The sequence below is a fragment of the Eretmochelys imbricata genome, chromosome 1, assembly GCF_965152235.1.
Source record: "Eretmochelys imbricata isolate rEreImb1 chromosome 1, rEreImb1.hap1, whole genome shotgun sequence".
In the NCBI taxonomy this organism is placed as follows: Eukaryota; Metazoa; Chordata; order Testudines; family Cheloniidae; genus Eretmochelys; species Eretmochelys imbricata.
The window spans coordinates 15,098,472-15,115,225 of record NC_135572.1 but is presented as its reverse complement, the minus strand read 5'-3'; the positions used below and the strand labels follow the sequence as shown (position 1 = coordinate 15,115,225).

Sequence of the window (16,754 nt, the reverse complement as noted above, 5' to 3'; positions counted from 1 at the left end):
TTCTCCTGTATGCACTGTTGTTGTAGCCAAGTGGGTCCCAGGATATTACAGAGACGAGGTGGGTGAGGTAATATTTTTATTGAACTAGCTTCTGTTGGTGAGAGAGACCAGCTTTGGAGCTTACGCAGAGCTGACCTGAAGAAGCTTGTCTCTCTCACCAACGAAAGCTGGACCAATAAGAGATATTACTTCACCCACCTCGTCTCTCCTTCTCTTGAACAATCACCATATGGCTTGCTTTTAGTCTGTAAGGGGCAGATTCTCAACTGGTGTAATTTGTCAGACACCAATGAATTTACACCAGCCTCTAGGTCCTTGGTGACAGGAATGGGTGCGTGCTCAAACACGAGCATAATGGTCAATAAACATTCATGGCGCAATAGAAAAGAGTGCAATGATATGGTTTCCTCTCATTCCTACATGAACGGTCAGGGTGAAATTTCTCTCAGCAGCTGCCCATAAGAAAGAGGTGAAGTTTACAGTAAGGGGGTCAGGGATGGATTAAGGCTAAACTTGGTCTGAACTGCACTGGAGAGGAAGGTCTAATAGGCAAGAATTTTAGGGACCCATTTCTAAACTTTGGGAGGCCTTCTTCAGACGGGAGGGAGGGGAAGTCTTGGATTGGCTGGCCAAGACAAAAATCTCTCCGTTCACCACCAAATGAGGTGGCCTCGCGCATTATTTCCAGTGATTTCCTGGTCGTACTGGATTCACTCAACCTACGCAGGTCAGAGAAGTGATATCTGAGATTAGTTGTCTTTGCAACATGAACAATAAGAAAGGTGGGGAATTCCAAAGGTGCATTGACGGCGGTTCGGATTGTGTGAGCCTTCATGGGTTGCTGGAGTAGGTGGAATTACACAAATGCAGATGTGATTAGCGACCTTCCTGTTGTGCTCTCTGCTCTAGCAGATCATCTGGGAGGAAGTGCTCAGCAACATATAGAAGGCTGCTTGTATTCTGTCTGTATGTCCCGCAACAGTGTTCACGATTCATTCCTTTTAGCACCTGTATCTGCTGGTTACTGTTACATCCCATTCAGGGGCTCTGGGCAGGATGTAATAGTAGGGATAGAGGAGTGTGCATTTGATCCAGGCAGCCTGTGAACAAAAAGTATCCCACCCCGAGGCCCTTACCCTGACGACAGAACTACGAAGGCACGCTGATCGCCACTCCGCTTACCTTCAACTCATCTGCTTGGGCAAAAAAGCTTTTGGGGAAACGGCGAAAGTGTTCTGCCTGCGTACATCAGCCAAGTGGACGTCAATTAACAGAATGCTTGAGAGTTATAGCTGGATTCGCTCCCAGCTTGGGGACCAATTCAGTGGTGATGTGTACAGGTAGCGCCAGACTCCCTTGAACCCTCCTCCCACTCTCAGACCCCAGATATGCAAAGAAAACCAAGCTGGAGTAATACACAGGAGTGGGAAGAAGGTACATGTGAAGGTAGAGCCTTTGGTCTAAAGGAGTTGACACTGTCTTACATATGGCCTCTGAACTTGGCCCATGATCCATAACTCTTTATAGGATCATGGAAGAGACCCTCATCTGAACGCAGATTCCTTGCCCTGAAAATACAGGCCACTGCATCCTGACAGTGCATGGAGCAGATATTTCCTGACATGGCATTGGATTTCAGCCATCCAAAGTTAACGAAAAAGAACCAAGACACAAATTTAAATTCTGGCCTTCAGCGGTCCCACCCCTTCGCTCAGCCTCCCACCTTGCAGCATCTGGAAAGTTCAAGGGAAAGACACGGACAAGTCTGGCTTGGAATTTGTGAGGGACAGGGGCGGCGGGGGCAGCAATCACCAGTTGATCCCTGTAACATATTTCTCTTTTGGTGTTACTCACCCAAGCCCACCAGCCACCTGGAATGTGTCAGAAAAATACCAGACTCCTTGCCAAGAAACATATGTTGTGCTCAGAATCAACAACTTGTTTTTCAGCAGCAGACATCCTCCGCCCCCCTTCTTTACCTCCCTACCCACCACCTCCCAACAGCAACACATTTTGGAAAGAGGAAAGAGACAGGAAAGTGGCAGAATTCAAATCCCCTGCACATATGCTGGTTAAGGGTCCAATCCTGCAAAATCCCCCCGGGTGCAGAACTCCCACTGATTTCAACAGGAGTTGTGTATTGAGAGCTTGTAGGATCTGTCCCATAATCAATTATTATGCGTTTGTGTATTGCATGTGTGTGTGTATATATATATTTTACACTTAGTAGTGTTTCATCTAGCACTTGTTCTCCTGCAGACTTGTGTTTCCATACACCGCTAAGCTCTGTGGATTTTGGTGTATGGACATCTTTTTCTGTTCCAATTTACAGAGGTTGGAGGTCCCCAAATTTCACCTGAACCTGAAAACGCAAATCAAGACACAGCCAAAGTTGCCAAATTTTGCTTGGTTTTGGAACAATCCACGAATTCATTCACTAGCTTCCTCTCGCTTTCAAGTTCACAACTCAACACCTCCTCTCCTGCCTACAGTACACCGCTCCCCCTTCCTGGTCTTTATGGGTATGTCTACACTGCAATTAAAAAGCTGCCACTGGCCCATGCCAGCTGACTTGGGGTAAGGGGATGTTTAATTGCGGTGTAGATTTTCTGGCTTGAGCCCAGGCTATAGGACCCTGTGAGGCAGGAAGGCCCCCAAGCTCAGGCTGCAGCCTGAGCCCAAATGTCTACACTGCAATTAATCAGCCCCTCAGCTCAAGCTCCAGGAGCCCGAGCCAGCTGCAGGTTTTCAATCACAGTGTAGACACACCCTCAGATCCTCCCAAGCACCCCGCTTGCTATCCTTCTCTCACTATGGGCCTAAGAACTTCTTTCCACACTACCATTTATGATTGGAACGCTCCCTTCCTTGTGCCTCCAGGGACCTGCTTCACACCTCATCACATCCCTCTTCAAACCATAGATCTTTCATGAAACCTTTCAACACCCTCCTTGTTTTGTGCCTGAATCATTCTCCAGTACGTTGTGAACAGCACAGAATGACATTGCATCTGTCTGAATTACACAGCAAGCTGTTTGGAACAGGGCGGGGATCTTTTCTCCAGGTCTGCACAGTGCCAAGCATAAAGCTGGTGCTCTCAATGAAATAATAACCTGCAAATGGAAGCTTGTATCCTGTGTGCTTTTGCAAATCAAACAAGGCACACAGATGTGCTTTGCTGCAAATTGGTTACTAAAAATTAAAATCAGCTTCACAATGGGAGCTATTCTCTAGCCCAGTGGGCTATAGCTTGCCTTTATTACATTCACTGCTTTGCATTATATTCTGCTTTGCATTACATTCAGCAGTAATGCAAGAAATGTACAGACCTGTATCCTACAAGACATTAGCTTCAGCAAGTTAGTATAAGGCTTGAGGCTATGATCTTTGAACAGATAAACTTTGCACTGATCAACAGCCCACAGAAAACCTGGGGAGCTGAAAATAGAATTTAAGGGGAAGTTCTGACCACAGGTACATGCGTCAACCACAAAAGTGTCCTGGCAATGAACTGACCTACATAACAGGTACATGACACACGTCTAAGGCTAGCTTGCCTATATATCTTTTCTTATAAGTTTCTTATGGGTTTGATTATTTGTTTTATTATACTAGGTTTATAGGTCTACAGTAGAAGATATTTTGGCTGTAACTCAAGGGACCCACAGGCCACATCCTGTATGTTGCACTAAATCAAAATTAGCATTCATATGTTTGGGACCTTTCACCTAGATACATGGTGCTGAGCTAAAGCATAAAGGCCCATATATAGCTGTGACCTTAACATAGAGGATACGTTGAAGTAAGTTGGCATAGGGGGCTTCCTAAGTTCATACCCCTTTAAATGTAACAGGTACACCACAACTTGGAAAGAACTGAAATAACCAGTTAGGAAAGAAATAACAAATGTGATACCTAACCACAAAAGGGCCATGGTAACAAACTGACGTATATGATAATAAGTTGAGATCACTGATATACTAATATATAGAAAAGAGACACTACAACGTTAGTAAGATGAGGAAATACAAATAAGGAAAGGGGGGGAATCCCCCACTGAATATGCATCCAACATAACAGTGTTAGTGTAACCTATTATGAAAGTGACATCCCAGCCTAGGGGCAGTAGGAGAGAGAGCTGTAGTCCTTGGGAGGTGCCAGAATGATGGCCACTGGTGATATTGTAGAAGGCAATGGTGATGAGGAAGACAATGACTAACATTTCAGGTGTTCTACAAGTAGACGGGTGTGCAGAGGTACATCCTATAGTATCTCTACCTACCTTACTGAGTTGGGGTGTTTGTGACTGTGCTAAATGTATTAATAAACTAAACTTGTAAATATAAAAGGGTTCCTATAGTGCAAGTGTTGCACCTGTGCACATCGGGGTTCCCAGTTATATAATAATTTAAATAATACTGGGCCTGATCTTGGGACAAGAACCTGTCATCCATCAAAGCGATAACTGGGGATTCTTAAGTCTTAAGAATTATATATTAATCATTATAGTTAATACACAATCTAAAGATTGGGCAACAGTCCCCACTAGCGAAATTAGTCCCCTGAAAGCAAAAGGTAGATCAACTGCTCAGAGTTCAGGTCCCAACCCCCCTCCCACATGGAAGCTTTGTCTTAGTAAAGAAGTCTAGTGGTTAGAGCAGGGAGCTAGCAGTCAGGATTCCTTGTGCAATGCTTTGAAAACAGGAAGTGCTGCATAGCCATATTGCCAGCTGCTCCACTGACTTACTGTAGGACTATGGGTAAGTCACTTATTCTCTGTGCAGTTCCTCCATTTACTTGCCAAAGGGGAGTTATATTTGTGACTCTCACATAACAAGATGGCCCCCTTGTCTCCTTCAGGCAATGCTTTGGGATAGATACTGCCAGGGAAAGCTTTCAAGGAGCTGTGGAGACAAGGGTCTGCGGGAGTCGAGAAGGGCAGTATGGAGGCATGGGGGCTTGTGTGGACATCCATGGGCCGTGCAGATCTCAGATCTCTAGGTTGTCAGGGCTGAACCTCTTGTTCATTCCTCAGGTGGGGGAAACTCCAGCCCTCCCTAACGGAATAATCAAGTGGGAACTCTACAAAGCAAACTTCAGGAACTGTCTTGTCTCCTGCAGACTTTTTCTGCATAAGATAATAAGCTAGACCTAAATATTAGTGTGCTTCAGAAGTAAAGGGAGTAACTGTCTGGTGCTTAATTTTGCCATTCGCCATCCTAACTTATGTTTTCTTGCAGTGCTCAGATAATACCTGCTGCAGAAGAGACTCCAACCTGCCACCATTAAACCTCTTTGAACTCGGCTCTCCAACCAGAGATTCAAAAATCCTGAAGGTTCACCATAATTTCACATGACTCTGCATTTGCCATCAGCCACAGGAACCCAGGTAAAAAGTTAACAGTTATATAGCACCCTTTATCTAGCAAAACATACAGGAATCTCTCCGCCCCACTGAAAAACCGCCACCAGTGGGTGAAATGTGGCGACTGTTTCCAAGAGCACATACAATTTGTGGCAGGAAATGCCTGGGGAATTTGTGGCAGGCAAAAACCAAGTTATCCAGACTGGGGCAATGGGATCTTTAGTAGCTGAGAGAAGGGAAGGTTTTGGTTCTACTTCCTATGTAACAGGCTGGGATACGTCTCCCCCTCCCTCACCCCCTCCCCCCGCCAAGATTTAAAGTCAAGTGCTGCAGCCAGCCAAGTAGTTCTGACACCCCTCCATGAGCAATACGTTTTGGGACCTCCATACATTCCTTCAGTCTTCTTTGGTTTACTCAGATCCTTGGTGGTTTCCTAACTGAGAAGGAGCAATTTACCTTGTGGAGCCAGTGTAGGTTCATTTGCTGTCCCACAGCTATGTGGCATAGTGCTAAAATCTGAAAGAACAATCAAAAGAGAAGCCAGTCAGATCAGAACGGACAAGCTATACATGTTCATTCAGCATGTGGAGAAAATGCACCTTCAATAAGACATTGCTTAATGGCATGGAAGAAAAGCAGTTATAGGACGGGGTTGGCAGAAAGGTTTAAGACCGTGGCAATTGTACAGAAGAGTGCTCTTCATAGAAATAATCTAATAAATGGACTTTTATCCCCCTTGAGAGGGAAACTACTATTGTGTTACTGCCCAGGGCCATGGAGCTGGCCCAAGGCACTATCTACACTGCGTCAGGCAAGAATTTGCTGCCTGCTGAAGCATCAGCTTGAAAATACTGGCCCTGGCAGCCCAGGACGCAGTGAAGCAGATTTTGCCCAGGACCGAGGGACCAAAACCTGGTGCTGCAAGAGCAGACAGGACTGAAACCATCATGAATATGAGACACCGGAGAGATCTATTTCTCAGGAGGCCAGCTGCAGCATGAACACATGCGTTGCAATTTCGGCGAGCGACACAGCCAGCAGGCCTGATGGTGGAACCGCACAGTTGTCATCCCAAGCTGAAATTTTTGCATTTACTCCGGGCTGTTTAAGGGTGAGAGCACATGAGAAACACACTGTACAGAAGTAAGCCATTCCCGACAGTAAGATTTCATAAACCCCTTTGCACAGACATTCATGCTCCGGTTTTCTACACAAGCTTTCATAGAGGGATTTTATCTTACATACCAATAATGCTGTGATATACAGAAAGCCAGTAGCAGCTGTTACAAGTATTGGAATGGACCAGTCACTCCAATATCCCATTCGGTTATATAAATACCTGGAAGATAAGTATGAAAACAAAGATTAGGGAGTGAGCCAATAGCTCAGCAACTCTGCTTGATTAAACAAGGATTAGAGAGAAGGCCTTTCCCTTCCCACCAAGCAGATCAGAGATGGGAGATGAAACAAACAAGTCATTAAAAAAAACAACCCCCAATATTTGGGTACCGATCCCTCTTGGGAAACCAGGAGTTACACAATCACATTAAATGCTGATACTGTGCTATGGGGGAAAATACACTGGGGTTTGGGTTTAAAAAAATAATTCCATATAAACCACCAAAGAGACAGACAAATATTCCAGCTGGAACAGCAGCTTCAAACCAGTACCTGGCATTCACAGACCAGCCATTTCACCAATCCAACAACAATATATAGGTAAAATCAGAAGTGAAAGACAGGGAGGAAAATAAGAGTTAAGCTATCCACAATGGTGCTCTATTCAAGTCCTGAGTTCCTAGCAGAGGGGAAGGTGGTGGTGATAGAAATTGCATCTGATCTACATTTCAGAGCCAGACCACAGAAACTGGAAGGCGTCAACCAATTCTTCCAAAAAACAGCCTTTTAGGGTATGTCTACACACCAATTAAACACCCATGGCTGGCCTGGCTCCTCTGACTTGGGCTAGTGGTGCTTGGGCTGTGAAATTGGGGTGCAGATATCTGGGCTCAGGACCCTGTGAGGGGGGACCCAGCCTGATCCCGAATGTCTAGACAGTCATTTTACAGCCCCTCAGCCCAAGTCAACTGACCTGGGCCAGCCGCAGGTGTTTAATTGCTGTGTAGACACAGGGTGTATGACGGTGTAAGGCAGGGGTGACCAACCTGAGCCTGAGTACGAGCCAGAATTTATCAATGTGTGGTGTTTAGATGTTGCTTGTAATTATTAGAATTGGGAGCACTGGCTGTTGGGAGTCTGAAAGGACAGGAAACAGGAAGGAGGGGAGAGGAGTTGAAGAGGCTGAGGGAGAGCTACTGAGGGTGCAGCAGCAGCTTGGAAAAGAGGTTTCCACTTCAAAAAATAAAGTCCTGTTGAAGTTTGTTAGTACCTTGCCTGGCTACTACAACATTTTGGCAACGAGGATGGATCTTCTGCCTCTGAACCCACCTGCCCCCTTTGTACAAAGCCCAAGTGAGCCTCCAATTGCTTTTACTGCCTGGATCCATATGTTTGAGACTTATCTGCTTGCAATCAGTGCTACAGAGATTTCTGAAGTAAGAAAGCCTGCTCTGCTAATCCACTGCCTTGGAGCAGAAGGGCAGCATATATTTTACACTTTTCCCCTTGCAGACGATAAATATGAGACTGCACTCACTGCATTAAAGAACTTTTTTGTACCAAAAGTGAACGTAGTAGCTAATTGCTACAGATTTCGCCAGCATGAGTAGAAACCAGGGGAGACTATGATGCAGTATATTGCTTCCCTGAGGAGTATGATTGCAACTTGTGACTTTGCGAATATGGCAAATGAGATGATTAGAGACCAGCTCATTAAGAAAAAACTATGCTTTGTGCAAGAGAATGTTTACTTCTGGAACCACAAAGTACACTAGAAAAAGCAATAACCATTGCTACCCAGATTGAGTCAGCGACAGCTGAAGCCAAAATAATGAGCATGGATACAGGAGGCACAGTCCAGGCTGTGACTCCTTTGCAGAAAAGTTCACTATTGCTGCAGACAAACAATTACAAGAGGAAAACTAATGAAAAACCACCAAATAAGCAAATTCGAAATACAGTAAAAGCATGCTTTTGCTGTGGATCCCCACAACACCTTGCAAGCTACACAGGATGTCCAGCAAAAGTAGCTCAGTGCAATCATTGCAAAAAGATTAGACGTTTTGCTAAAGTATGTCGCAGCAGACAGTTCAATCAACAGGTGCATGCAGTTACAATACCAGATGTTACTGTGCTGAGTGTGGACAAAATCACTACTGCACATATTCCAGAACAAATAAAGTGCACGGAAAACGTTTCCACCATACCCTCAGTCAAATCACACTCTATTCAGCTAATGTTGGACACTGGCTCAGCAGTATCTATACTACTTGATTCCATCTATTTGCATTACTTTAAAGATGTGCCTCTTACTGAACCTAACCTTCACTTGGTGTGCTATTTGAAAAACCATATTCCAGTACATGGCTGCCTGCAGCAATAGTTACTTTTGGTGATTGCTGTGCAACTGCAGAGTTCTATATTGTCCACAAAGGCACTCCCATCCTTGGCAGAGATTTATTAGCTGCTTTATATCTCAGCGTAGTTAATGGACAAATTGATCTTCCTCAGCAAAGCACTCTTGCGGTACACACTCCAGATTCAGCTGGGACCCAACACCAGGTTGAGGAGAAACTCATCTGCGCTTATGGGTTTCTGCATAAAGTTAAAATACGGAATAATGTGATGCCTGTACGACAGAAGTTACGGCGCTTACCACCTTCAGTCAGGGAAGCTGTTTCAGAGGAACTTAGAAAACTTGTTCAAGAGGACATTATTGAAGAGATTAACTCCTCAGAATGCGTTTCACTTATAGTAGTGATGCAGAAGAAGGATGGATGCATTCGCCTTTGTGTGGACTTAAGTGAGCCAAATAAAGCTATTGTGATTGACAGCCATCCTCTTCCTCACATCGAAGAAGTATTTGCAGAACTCTGAGGAGCAAAGATGTTTTCTGCTCTTGATTCGCAGAACGCATATCACCAGGTTATGATGCATGAAGATAGAAGAGACCTCACATCATTTATTACACGAGGGACTATTTCGTTTTAAACGTGTTCCATACTGTCTCGCATCAGCCTCAAGTGCCTTCCAAAAAATGATGTCATTGATTTTGAAGAATCAACATGGAGTTCAGTGCTATTTGGATATTATCATTGTGTTTGGAAATACTTCAGAGGAGCATGACAATAACCTGCAATCTGTACTAAACTGCATCAGCAAAGCAGGCCTCAAGCTCAATAGGTCCAAATGCAAATTTAGACAAACTGAACTCTCCTTTCTGGGGCATACAATTTCACAGGCTGGACTAAAACCTGATCCGACTCATATCCTGGCAATTTCAAATGCTTCTCCTCCAACAGATTTGCAAACCTTACGTTCCTTCTTGGGTCTTTCCTCCTGGTATGCAAAATTCATTCCCAATTATGCTTCTGTCATTGAACCGTTACGAGAATTACTATGGGGAAGTTCAACCTCAGTGTGGACAACGGATGCACAAGCTAGTTTCGAAAGGGCAAAAGACTTGATTGTACATAGTCCAGTACTTGCACTATTCAGTCCTGCTTTGCCCACAATTGTAACTACTGATGCGTCTGATTATGGACTTGGGGCTGTCCTCACACAACTTCATTAGGACAACACAGAGAGGACTGTTGCATTTGCTTCAAGGACACTAAGAAATACTGAGAGAAAATATTCTGCAGTCGAAAAAGCAGCACTTGCTTGTGTCTGGGCTACTGAAAAATGGAGAACTTACCTGTGGGGCTGCACGTTCAAGTTGAGCACAGACCACAGCCCTTTGACAACGTTGCTCACCACGAAAGGACTGGGAAGAGCAGGATATCGTATTGCTAGATGGTCTGCAAGACTACTCTCTTTCAATTATGAACTGGAATATAAGCTTGGAAACCAAAATGTGATAGCTGATTGCCTTTCTCACCTGCCTTTGCCTTCACCAGATGGTGCACCAGAGGACGAGGATGTAGTAGTTGCACTTATTACAAGCACTCTTACTGCAGTTAGAAGAGAACAATTTCAAGCTGCTTGTTCAGCATGTCCAATTCAACAAAAACCATGGGAATTTCTGACAAAGAGATGGCCCAGAAACCCTAAAAACCTTGACCCAGTTTTGCTGCCTCATTTTAGAGTTCGGTATGAACTTTCTTTGCTCGATGGCTGTGTGCTACGAGGTACACACCGGCTACTTGTGCCAGAAGAATTACAGTCAAAACCCATACACCTGGCACACGATACTCAAAAAGGAATTGTCAGAACAAAACAACGACTACTGGATCTGTATTGGTGGCCAGGGATGGACTCTCAAACTGAAGCACTCATAAAATCCTGTGTCACTTGCCAAATGCATGATAAGACAGCAGTGACATGTACCCCTCCATTACAGCCTGTTCCTCTTCCTGAATCTACATGGGGAAAAGTGGCGATTGACATTGTAGGACCCTTTGATACTGCTCCAATTGACTGTCATTATGCCATCACCTTAATAGACTATTTCAGTAAATGGCCTGAGGTAGTGTTTACATCGCAAATCTTGTCTGCTACAGTAATTAAGTTCCTCTCTTCAGTTTCTAGCAGGGAAGGTAACCCCAAAGAACTGGTTTCAGATAATGGTAGTCAATTTACTTCCCTAGAGTTTGAAACTTTTCTAGCAGAGAGGAACATTTTACACAGAAGGTCATCCGTATACTACCCTCAAGCCAATGGGGAAATCGAACGGTTTAACACAGTGGTTCTCAACTGTGGTCCACCATTTGTTCAGGGAAAGTCCCTGGTGCTCTGGGCTGGTTTGTTTACCTGCTGCATCCGCAGGTTTGGCTGATTGCGGCTCCCACTGGCTGTGGTTCCGCTCCAGGCCAATGGGAACTGCTGGAAGCGGTGGCCAGCACATCCCTCGGCCCGCGCCGCTTCCCGCAACCCCCATTGGCCTGGGACAGTGAACCGTGGCCAGTGGGAGCAGCGATCGGCTGAACCTGCGGACGCTGAAGGTAAACAAACTAGCCTGGTGTGCCAGGGGCTTTCCCTGAACAAACGGTGGACCGCGGTTGAGATCCACTGGTTTAACAGAAGTTTGAAAGAAAGTTGGCAAACTGCTAAACTGGAAGGGCGATTGTGGATAACCTTCACTACTGATTTCTTGCAAGCATACTGAGCTACATGACGTGCCACAATGCAAAGATCACCCGCAGAGTTACTGCATGGGAAACAGATGAATACTAAACTGAACATTGCTGGATTGTTAAAGGCACGACCTGAGGCCCCAACCAAGGATGATGTGAGAAAAACAGTTGAACAGAACCAAGCAAAGTCTAAGGCTTTCACAGACAAGTGGCGGGGTGCTAAGGAATCAAAGTTTGAGTGTGGTTCCTTCGTTAGAATACGAAAATTTACGCAAAGGGGACCATAAATGGAATTTTACGCAAAAGGGACCATAAATTCACAGCTCCTCTTAAAATCATAGAGAAGAAGGGACCTTACATCTATTGACTTTCTGATGGGTGGGTATGGAATGCTTCTTATCTTGCACCTGCCTATGCACCAAGAGGAGATTATGCCAATACCCAGTCTGCATTGGATGACTTCACTGTAGTATCAACACAACAAGACATTGCACTGGAACCGGGACTTGAGAGACGGCCTGTCAGACCCAGACAACCACCTGTCTGGGCTAGAGACTATGTTGTGTAGTATCTATAGAGTTTTTAGTGTAATATTTCTGTCAACAGTATAGTGCCTTGTTTCCTATTTGTTCCTGTGGTTAGAACAACAATGTTTATTGTAACTGGGAGAGTTTCTTAAGAGAAGATGGAATGCAGTGTTCGCATGTTGCTTGTAATTATCAGAATTGGGAGCACTGGCTGTTGGGAGTCTGAAAGGACAGGAAACAGGAAGGAGGGGAGAGGAGTTGAAGAGGCTGAGGGAGAGCTACTGAGCGTGCAACAGCAGCTTGGAAAAGAGGTTTCCACTTTAAAAAATAAAGTCCTGTTGAAGTCTGTTCGTTCCTTGCCTGGCTACTACAACACAATGTACATTACCAAAGAGCCACAGTAATGTGTCAGCAGCCCCCCATCTGCTCTCCCCACCCCTGCTCCCAGTGCCTCCAGCCCACTGGCAGCCCCACCGATCAGTGACTCCCCCTCCCTCCCCGCGCCTCCCAATCAGCTGTTTTGTGGTGTGCAGGAGGTTGGGGGTGGGGGAGAGGAGTGAGGGCCCTGCAGGCACAGAAGAGGGGGTGGAAAGGGGTGGGGTGGGGGCAGGGCCTGTGGCAGAGCCAGGGGTTGAGCCGTGAGCACCCCCCGGCACATTGGAAAGTTGGCGCTTGTAGCTCCAGCCCCGGAGTCGGTGCCTGTGCAAGGAGCCGCATACTAACTTCTGAAGAGCCGCATGTGGCTCCGGAGCCCCAGGTTGGCCACCCCTGGTGTAAGGCAAGCATGTCTATCAGGTTAGGTGCTCGTTTGCTTAGAGGACTTCAGGAAAGTTGGGGAGCTGGTATGTTCTGGTGATTAGAGAAGGGACTGATGCAGGATTCCTGAGTTCTAGTCCTGGCTTGGCTACTGCTTTGCTGTGTGACCTTGGGCAAGTGATAATTTCTGTGCATCTTAGTCCTTAACTAAAGTCTTTTCACTAGAAAGGATAATACTGTTATGGATAAGAAGCGATCAGACCAGATTGCGTGTGGGAGATTTAGTGTTGTATAAGGTGCCTGACTGAGAGCCCAGGAGGCTGAAAGCTCTATTTATGGGCAGAACCACTTCTGGCACAGGAAGCGGATATGTAGGCTTCCCCCACACCATGGGTGTGCCATAACCCTGACCTGGCGGGCCCAGGTAGAGGAAAGAAAAAGGAGCTCAATCCCTATGACCCACTCAGTCCTTTGTCCAATCTCTGCTGAGCTTGAGAAGAAAGAGGCTTAATCGAGAAGGTGATTTTTGGAGATGTGGAAAACTGGCCACTAGAAGCTGGAACGAGGCCACCAACTCATTGCAAGTAGGTCAAACAGCCCACAGAGGGTGCACTACAGAGCTGGGCATTGAACAAGCAAAAAGCCATGTCCCTTAAAAATAAGAAAAATACATAAAACCCCCATTCAAAACAAGGTAATACTCATCATATTGTATCTGTAACCTTTGCCCCCACACCTCCCACCTTCTCCCTCTGGTTCAGTCTTCAATGCGCCTGTCTATTCAGAGCAGGAGAGATGAGGTGTCAAACTTTCTGTGCAAAGAACTGAATTCCACTTTTAAATGTTGTGTATTAGCTGCGTCACAAACCACAATCTCCCACTGATGTCAATGGGAGACTTGTACAAAGATCAAGGACATCCCAGCTTGTGTGTAGCAAAGAGTTATTTGTTCAGCATTGTTGCATTCACCATTGTACAGTGGGCAGATACACTCATCTCCACAATATCTTATGCTGCCCACATCCCCACTGTGTCTGAGCGCCTGCCAGCAGGGCGTTAAGAGACGTGACTGACACCTATCACATATCGTTCATTGTCTCTCCAGGGGGAGACTTGTACATGCAATGGAGTGTTTTATTTTGGTGGGAGGGGTTGTCATTTTTTTCTAATTTCATTTCTTTTTTTAAGCTGTACACTCTGCTGTATGTGTCCATTGGCAAAGGCAGGTCAGAGGTGGTCCTGCACCAGGAGTGGAAGATGGTGGTTTATGATGGTCCTTAGGCCCTGTGGAGTTTGTTCCACAGTCTGGGAACAGCCCCTATGAAAGCTCTGCCCCCTGAACACATGATCTTTACCCTGGGGGTAGAAAGTTCCATTGAGCCAGAGCAGCAGAGTTGTGGACCACATTCTTCATCCCAGAGCTTTAGGCTCTTGTAGATATGCTGGACCCAGGCCACTGTATGCCTTGAAAAGGAGGACTGAGACCCTTGAAAATGACTCACTATTCTATGAGAAGCCAGTATAGCGAGCAAAGGACAAGTTGGAGGTGCTTGCAGCAGCCCGTGTTGCAGAGGAGACGCATTGCAGGGTTCTGTTCTAGCTGGAGTTTCCCCAAGCACTGATGGTTTCACACCTAGGATTACTGCACTGCTGTAATCCACATGAGCAGTGATGGAAACGCGAGTAATTAAGCCAGGTCACTGTCTGCCAGGATAGGGTGGAGCCTCCTGGCCAAACGAAGAAGGTAGAATCAGTGAGTAATCACTACGAACTGTACCGGCCAGTTGTGGGTGTGTACCTTCCTCCACAGAGGCTGCACCATGGCCACAATCTCTTCCAGGTGCTTTCTTCTACCCACCAGCATCACCCCCATTTTGCTTGGATTCCGCTTCAGCCAGCTGTTCTTCAACCAGGAACTGAAATTGTCCAAGCACAGGGCCTTCCTGACCACCCTGTTTGCTCTTTGTTTCTCTTTCTGCCCTATCTCATCTCTGTTTCGCTCCCTATTCCCTGCCTGCCCACCTTCCCTTTCCTCCCTGCAGCAACTCTCAGTTGCTCCCCACCCCACACCCAGGGGGCTATTTCCACATCCTAACCCACCCCACCTGCTAAAATGATCATCCACTAAATTGACATTCAATGAAAAAATTCACTCATTCTCCCAGATGTTTTTGTCTTTCCTAAATCCTTCCCTTGCTTCAGCTTCTCACTTCTCCTTCTACACATATTTTGGTGTCTCTTTACTTCAGCCTTTCTTGTGCACCCTTTCCCCATGTTCCCCACATCCCTTTTCACTATCTCCTTCTCAGCTTTTGATTCCCTTCTCTCCAGTGCAGGGAGATTGGTTCAGTCTTCTTCCGTGCCTGCTTCCCACCCATCTCTATTGGCAGGGTAGAGATGCTGATGGTGAAAGAGTTAATGATAATAGCTTGAACCAAGTAGACCACCATCAGCGCTCTAAGTGATACTACCCCCTTCTCACCGGACTTCAAATGTCAAATCTGTATTTAAATGGAGAGCCACTTCCCAATAAAACTCTCCCAGACCTAAGCGGTAATTAAAGAGCCTACCGTATTGCCAGTTTTCATGTAAGGATCAGTGAACCCAATGAAACAAGATGAACTTGGACTCCAGCTCTCTGTCTTGCCAAATAGAGAGTATCCCCTGCTGACAAAAGTTATACAAAGTTATACAACAGCTGAAGCCACATGTTCCCTCCAGTGGAGACCCCATACAGATGTATGTGTTTGATTTCCTATGCTAGCTCTTGGAAATGCTTTAGAACACGAAGCGCTGCCAGTAAGATGACTTGAGCAAGTGTGTGCTTTCCCCCATGTGGCTCTTTGCCATCCCCTAATCTGACTCGCCTGCCAAAAAGTTCCATAGAATCAACCAGAGCACCTGCTCTCTGCAGCAACCAATAGAGAGGAAAGGAGCAAAAGGGAAAAATGGGCAGTGACACGTACACTGACATGGTTAGAAAACAGACATTGACTCTTCAGGGATTTGCACAACAAATACTAAAGAAACCCCTGGAGTTCCTGGGACTGCTGCCCCCAAACTGCACTTCACTCTTCTCATGTGCAAGGGCTTCTTAAGATGACTTGGGAACCTCGTTATATGCATCTGTAGCATTAGAGTTACTGAGACTTTAACAAGAACAGTCTTCAAACAATGCTCAGCCTGCAGACAAAAGGACCGGAAAGACAAAATAAATAGCCCCAAAATACATTTAACTCCCACGGACTCATATCAAACCATCTTCTGTAAATCCACAAAAGACAGGATGTCGGCAGTTGGATCCTCCTTCTTCCTCACACCTTGTGTCCAAGTGTAATGCAGGATCTTGAGCCCAGTCCTGTCCCCACGGGACTACATGGGAATTTTCCTGAATGACTTCAATGAAAGCAGGGGCAGATCCCTGTAGCACTTAGGTACACTAGTGCAAATAAAGCCTGATCCGGAAAGCCCCTCTCCCAGCTTTTGTAAACCTAACTCTGATCCTAAATATAATTTTAAATCTTGCTCTGTGCTTAGTTCCCCGCTGTGGTGAGGTTCCATGTTTTTGGAAGCGAAGTAGAAAGACATCCGTTGGGCTCTGCAGTGGGTTATGTTCTAGACTTAAAACACAATTGCAGTTGAATCCTCTCATGCGGCAGGGAGGAGAGGTTGAGTGCTGGACATGTGAGGCAATGCTAACTCACAAGTTTGCTTTGGCATGGCCACCTGAACTTCTGAGTCCTAGAGCACCGCTTGGTTGATTTTGCCTCCATAGTCCACTCAAAAAAATCAAAACATGCTGCCTTCACGGCACTCCTAGCTCTGCTGATCCACGGCATGAATCCTATTGAAAGGTTCACACCCAAGTTTCTAACACAACAGTGGGGAGCACTACCAACCACATAATGGGCC

General features: G+C 45.8%; 1 protein-coding gene across 1 annotated transcript in view; it reads right to left on the bottom strand.

Annotated features, from left to right (window-relative positions):
* GDPD5 (glycerophosphodiester phosphodiesterase domain containing 5) overlaps window positions 1-16,754 on the bottom strand; it is a 252,636-nt gene that overhangs the window by 73,595 nt on the left and 162,287 nt on the right. Inside the window, exons 4-5 of the mRNA XM_077841822.1 lie at window positions 6,611-6,704; window positions 5,822-5,881 (exon numbers count right to left, since the gene is read on the bottom strand). Of these exons, the coding sequence (XP_077697948.1) occupies window positions 5,822-5,881; window positions 6,611-6,704 (154 nt within the window). The remainder of the gene's footprint in view (window positions 1-5,821; window positions 5,882-6,610; window positions 6,705-16,754) is intronic.